The 5767-nt window shown below is 44.1% G+C and overlaps 1 protein-coding gene across 1 annotated transcript; it reads left to right on the forward strand.

Moving 5' to 3' along the window:
* The first annotated feature begins 1457 nt into the window (after positions 1 to 1457).
* Positions 1458 to 4747, forward strand: LOC117808739. The gene is made up of 4 exons (XM_034678411.1): positions 1458 to 1584; positions 1678 to 2051; positions 4308 to 4482; positions 4572 to 4747. Exons 2-4 carry the CDS (start codon positions 1683 to 1685, stop codon positions 4745 to 4747), a joined length of 720 nt encoding a protein of 239 aa, XP_034534302.1. The 5' UTR covers positions 1458 to 1584; positions 1678 to 1682.
* The last annotated feature ends 1020 nt before the right edge of the window (positions 4748 to 5767 follow it).

Here is a 5767-nt window from a genome sequence, read left to right on the forward strand (position 1 = left end):
ACATTAAGATGAACATTTTCATTCACAGTAAAGTCTGAACATTATCCTGCTGGATAACGCAAGACGAAAAAAGACAGTGAGAAAAAAACATCAGGAGACCAGGACAACGAAACGTGTTGTTTTTAGGACCGACAATCTTTTATTTATCCCGACTTAAAAGTCGAAGTTATGACTTTTTTCAGAATTCTAGAATGTCGGATTCTAGCTTTAATCTCTGAGTTCTAAAACGTCCGATTCTAGCTTTGATCTCAGAGTTCTAGAACGTCTTATTCTAGCTTTGATCTCAGAGTTCTAGAACGTCAGATTCTAGCTTTGATCTCAGAGTTCTAAAACGTCTTATTCTAGCTTTGATCTCAGAGTTCTAAAACGTCCGATTCTAGCTTTGATCTCAGAGTTCTAGAACGTCAGATTCTAGCTTTAATCTCTGAGTTCTAAAACGTCCGATTCTAGCTTTGATCTCAGAGTTCTAGAACGTCAGATTCTAGCTTTAATCTCAGAGTTCTAGAACGTCTTATTCTAGCTTTAATCTCAGAGTTCTAGAACGTCAGATTCTAGCTTTGATCTCAGAGTTCTACAAAATCAGATTCTAGCTTTGATCTCTGAGTTCTAGAACGTCAGATTCTAGCTTTGATCTCAGAGTTCTAGAACGTCAGATTCTAGCTTTGATCTCAGAGTTCTAGAACGTCAGATTCTAGCTTTGATCTCAGAGTTCTAGAACGTCCAGATTCGTAGATTCTAGCTTTAGGGGTTGCTGGTGCCAGCGGTCTAAGACCATGTCAGCGCATCTCGTCGAGGGTCGCGTTTCGATCCCTGCATCGATTTCCTGCAGTTCCCCATCTCATCTCCCCATTCGTCCTCTTCAGGTACATCTATAAGCCAAAGGCCAAAACAACTTTAAAAAAAAATTCTAGCTTAATCTCAGAGTTCTGAGTCTAGCTTGATCTCAGAGTTCTAGAACGTCAGATTCTAGCTTTGATCAAGTTCTAGAACGTCAGATTCTAGCTTTGATCTCAGAGTTCTAGAACGTCAGATTCTAGCTTTGATCTCAGAGTTCTAGAACGTCAGATTCTAGCTTTGATCTCAGAGTTCTAGAACGTCAGATTCTATCTGTCTTCTTTCATGTAGTCATTGGTGCGTCTCTTTCCCTCCTCTAGGTGTGTACTGCTGCGGTCCAGCCTCAAAAGAGGCCATCCTGAACGGGTTCACCAACGTTGAGTAAGTGAATCCCGTTCGTCAAACGTGAGATCACCGCTTGATATTGTCGATTGCTGTTCATGATCAAAAAGCTTAGATCTACAACATCCACATAACAAACACACAGCAGTGAGAAAACCGGTCCAGAAAGAGAGATAGATATCTGAAAGAGAAGAAAAGCATTAGGACAGATGGCTGGCTGCAGACTATGTTTAATGAAGTTTCTTCTTGTTGTCATTGTGTGTGTTTGTGTGTCCTGTCAGGTGGATGAAAATGGTGCCCTAGAGAAAATAGAGTCTGACACATCACATGTGGGTCAGAACATCTCCACAAAGGGTGTAGGTACCGATGACAGGTTTGACATCACCGCCACCTACAAACACGAAGAGGGTAGGTTCACCGGAGGACAGGTCGCACACGAACCTCAGCATACCGTTAGACTGAGTTGGTTCTGAAACACGCTCTGCCTTTCTTCCCCTGCAGGATCAATGTTGGAGAGGAGGGTCTTTTCAAAAGCAATCATTAGACACTACTCCAACCTCCGAAAGATCAGAGAGAGGGAGCTGCAGGAGAAGAAGGAGCGTGAGGAAGCCCTGTTGACGGGCGTAGGGGCCTCGGAGCCAGCAACAACGCCTGGAGATGAGACTGTGAATGGGGGTAGTGGAACGACACCTGTACAACCCGATGGAACCACCACTCCACAACCAGGAGGGGAGGGAGGCGAGACCCCAGAGCCAGAACCAACACCGGGACCTGAGATGCCGAATGGGGGTGTTTTAACAACTGAAGATGACGAGATCTCTATTATTCCAGTAACCATCCCTCCCCCTCCAAAAGTGTCTCTAAGGTTTGAACAGGTAAGTCACAGAAATGACTCCTCAGTATTTCCATTAAGAGCTGTTGAACAGGATGCTTGATGACTCTGAGCAGAAGCCAGGCTCTGAACGTCACAGTTGACATTAAACAGAGAGACCAGAGACGGAGAGTGTGGTTTTTGATCGTGCTTAATTGCACTTAAAATTGATTTGTTGAATCAACCCTTGGAAGGAGACAAGCACGAGTAGCAAAGCCGTTTCAACAAGCTCGACTTAAATCCATTTTAAAAGCCGTGGCAGAGATGGACCGGTGTTCCAGTTTAAAGAGCGACCCTGTTAATTGGAGACTCTCAGCCGGATGCATCCCTCATAAACATCTTTAGATGATCATTAAATATCTGATGAGGATATTTTGACTAAACTAGTTTGCATTCCCAGGAACTCCCTCTGTGTTTCAACAGCTGTGTAAACTCCACAAACACTGACACGTTCAGCTGAAGGTCTCCAGTTTACAGGGTCACTTTTAAAACTGGAACACCGGGAGGAGAGACGCATTCACACTATCAGGCTCAGAGAAGACCAATGTTCAGGAGTTATTAAACCAAGTGAATCACAGGTGTGTGTGATGTTATTGTGGACGGAGGGTGAGATAAAAACACTGAGGGTACTCTACCAATTAGAATCAGCATATCAGACCCCGCCCCCAAAGTTGCTGGACCTTTTAAAAGTACTACCCTCCAAAAGCAAGGACTTTTCAGGGGGAGATTAACTACCCAGAAACTGAATGTAGACCCTGGTTCCTGCTGTCGAAACATGCAGAGTTCCTTAAAAGGTATCTAGTTCCTGCGGTTGCAAAGCACCTTTAAGGTGCATTTTGACCAAGAGTTCCAGGGTCTTTTAGCCCCCAGAACCTCTTTCCCCTGAACTAAAAGGTTCCTGTGCCCCCATTGTTGTCTGCGTTTCGACCGTGGGCTGAAGTCCTGGGTAGATTGTGTAAATCAGGTCAGTGACGTATGGAGAAAAAAAAGTAAATGCACTACACCACCAGACCAGTAGAGGGCAGTAACACAAAGAGGAATGCCATTCATCACAATGACACCATAGAAGCAGACGGACAGGCAGGTATCATTCTGAGCAACACAACAGTTAGCCTGTTAGCATGAAGAGACTCAGCTGGTCTGCTTTAGATGGTGCTATATTTCATCACAGATGGATTCACTGAATCAACACGTGAGAGGAGATAAGAGCGAGTAGCAAAGACGTTTCAACACGGCTTTAAAATCCTTTTGAACTCAAAAAGCCGTGATCGCAGAGATCGGCCGGTGTTTTGGTTTAAACAGCGACCCTGTTAACTGGAGACTCTCAGCCGGATGCATCCCTCATAAACGTCTTTAGACCATCATTAAATATCTGATGAGGATATTTGAAATCTTAATAAAAACTAAACTAGTTTGCATTCCCAGGAACTCCCTCTGTGTTTCAACAGCTGTGTAAACTCCACAAACACTGACACGTTCAGCTGAAGGTCTCCAGTTTACAGGGTCACTTTTAAAAGCGGAACACCGGGAGAGATGCATTCACGCCCCCCGAAAGTCCCCGGACCTTTGAAAAGTACTACCCCCCTAGCAGGGACTTTTCAGGTGGGAGATTATCTACCCCTGAACTAAATTTAGACCCTGGGTCCACCGGTTGAAACGCACATAGTTCCGGGGTAAAATTCCTCTGGTTGAAAAGCACCTTTAGTCGTCATGTCTCAGCCCTGGAGGTTGCTGTATGCAGAAACCATAACTTTGAAACATGCCTGACTCAGATACGGGTTGTTTCTGGTGACTTGATAAAATAAAAGAGATTTTAAATTTGCAACCGAACTGCTGACACAAAGACAGGTTGAGACTTTGTAAGTCATTAAATTAAACAAAGTAAATAAACTCCATGTCCTCTCTCACCTCATTGTTACAGAGATGAAGTGGTTAAATCATTTATCATAAAGCACGCCCAAACATGGAATGCTTTTCTGGATGTTCATGAAGGATGATGGCTCTGTGGTTTCACGGCTGAAGGTGTCAGTGCCACGATCTCACCGTCCTCACCTGTGTGGTTAAAAACAGGTTGAGACAACTAAACTGGATTTGTTCCATGAAGTGCAGTTACATCATAACTGTGACTGTGCAGAATGAAGCCTTAAAGCTGTCTCTGCAGCATCACCCACCACCCGGGTTCAGACATGGTTGGAGATTATCTGTGCATGCAGGCTGCAGGATGTGGGTTGAAATCTTTGCTCTCTTTCTGTTGCTTCAGATGTCAAATCTCCTGAACAGTAAAGATGTGATCCTGAATCTGGTGCTGAGCAGTGAGAGCAAAGCTGACCGGCCGCTGTTAATCACCATCAGCGTTCAGGCCATGATGTACACTGGACATCCAGTGGGAGTCATCCAGAAGGAGAAGAAGGAGGAGACGCTGATGCCGGGAAAAGGTAAACTCCTCCTGTGCCATGAAGGAAATATAGACGGTGTTCTTTGTTGAGTATGCATTACTCATCTTAAAATCTCTCCTCTCTTGAAGATCTGACGATCCCCATCGTGGTCCCGTTCTCCGTTTACGCTAAACTCATGCTGGACAGTGACAGCATGAAGATTTCAGCCCTGGTGAAGGACAAGGTGAACCCGGACCACCCGTACCTGAGGGAGCACAACGTTGTGCTGAGCGATCCTCCGCTCGACATCAAAGTCAGTACATAAAGTCTGTTTCTAAGATTCTCTGTTAGCTTTGATCAGATGTCAGCAAATCACTTTTCATCTCATTGATTTAAATCTTTCAACAGTCTCACAATCAATCTTTATTTACATAGCTTCAAATCACAACAAACGTTCTCCTCAGACTCCAAACAGAGCAGGTCTAGACCGTCCTCTATGTTTATTATTAACAAAGACCCAACATCAAGACCGGATCAGATCCAGTCCCATCTTCCAGACAGGACTCAGTCTGATCTCATCTTAATCCACCATGAGCAGAGCACTTTGCAGCATTTAGCAAGTTACAGTGGCAAGGACAAACTTCCTTTAACAGGCAGAAACCTCCAGCAGGACCAGACTCATGTTAGACACACATCTGCTGAGACCGTGTTGGAGAGAGGGATAGAGGGAGATGAAGAGAGAGAGAGATGATAGTGGGGAGACGGATAGTAGTAGTTGTAGCAGCTGGAGTCTGACACGTCCACAGCAGCAGAGATCCAGAGGAACCTACGAGACAAGGGAGCTCAGGGACTCCAGAAAGGTCTAAGAAAAGAGAGAAGAGAGGGAGACCAGAAGAAAGAAAAAGAGGAGAAGAAATGGTGAAGGAATGACAGAAGGAAAGGACGGGATGAGAAAAGAGAGAAAGAAAGGAAGAACAAAGAAAGAGAAGTAAAGAAAGAAAGGAATAAAAGGAAAAAGGAATAAGAGAAAGGAAGAACATAAAGGAAAGAAGAAAGAACTAAGGAATAAGATAAAGAAGAAAAAGAGAAAGACAGAAAGAAAGAGAGACGGATGAAAGGAAAAAGGAATAAGAGAAAGAAAGGAATGACAGAAGGAAAGGACGGGTGAGAAAAGGAGACATAAAGGATGAAGAAACATGGAAAAGAACAAAGCAGAAAGAAAGAAAGAAAAGAAAGAAAGAAAGAAAGAAAGAAAGAAAGGATGAATGACAGACCCAAAAAAGGAATCTACGGCAGAGATCCAGAGGAACCTACGAGATAAGGGAGCTCAGGGACTCCAGAAAGG

This window comes from Notolabrus celidotus, unplaced genomic scaffold (assembly GCF_009762535.1).
Source record: "Notolabrus celidotus isolate fNotCel1 unplaced genomic scaffold, fNotCel1.pri scaffold_145_arrow_ctg1, whole genome shotgun sequence".
Taxonomy (NCBI): Eukaryota; Metazoa; Chordata; class Actinopteri; order Labriformes; family Labridae; genus Notolabrus; species Notolabrus celidotus.

Coding starts and splice junctions, on each gene's coding strand:
- LOC117808739 (XM_034678411.1), top strand. CDS start 1,683: ATGTTGGAGAGGAGGGTCTTTTCAAAAGCAATCATTAGACACTACTCC. Junction 2,052..4,307: donor TGTCTCTAAGGTTTGAACAG/GTAAGTCACAGA, acceptor CTGTTGCTTCAG/ATGTCAAATCTCCTGAACAG. Junction 4,483..4,571: donor GACGCTGATGCCGGGAAAAG/GTAAACTCCTCC, acceptor CCTCTCTTGAAG/ATCTGACGATCCCCATCGTG.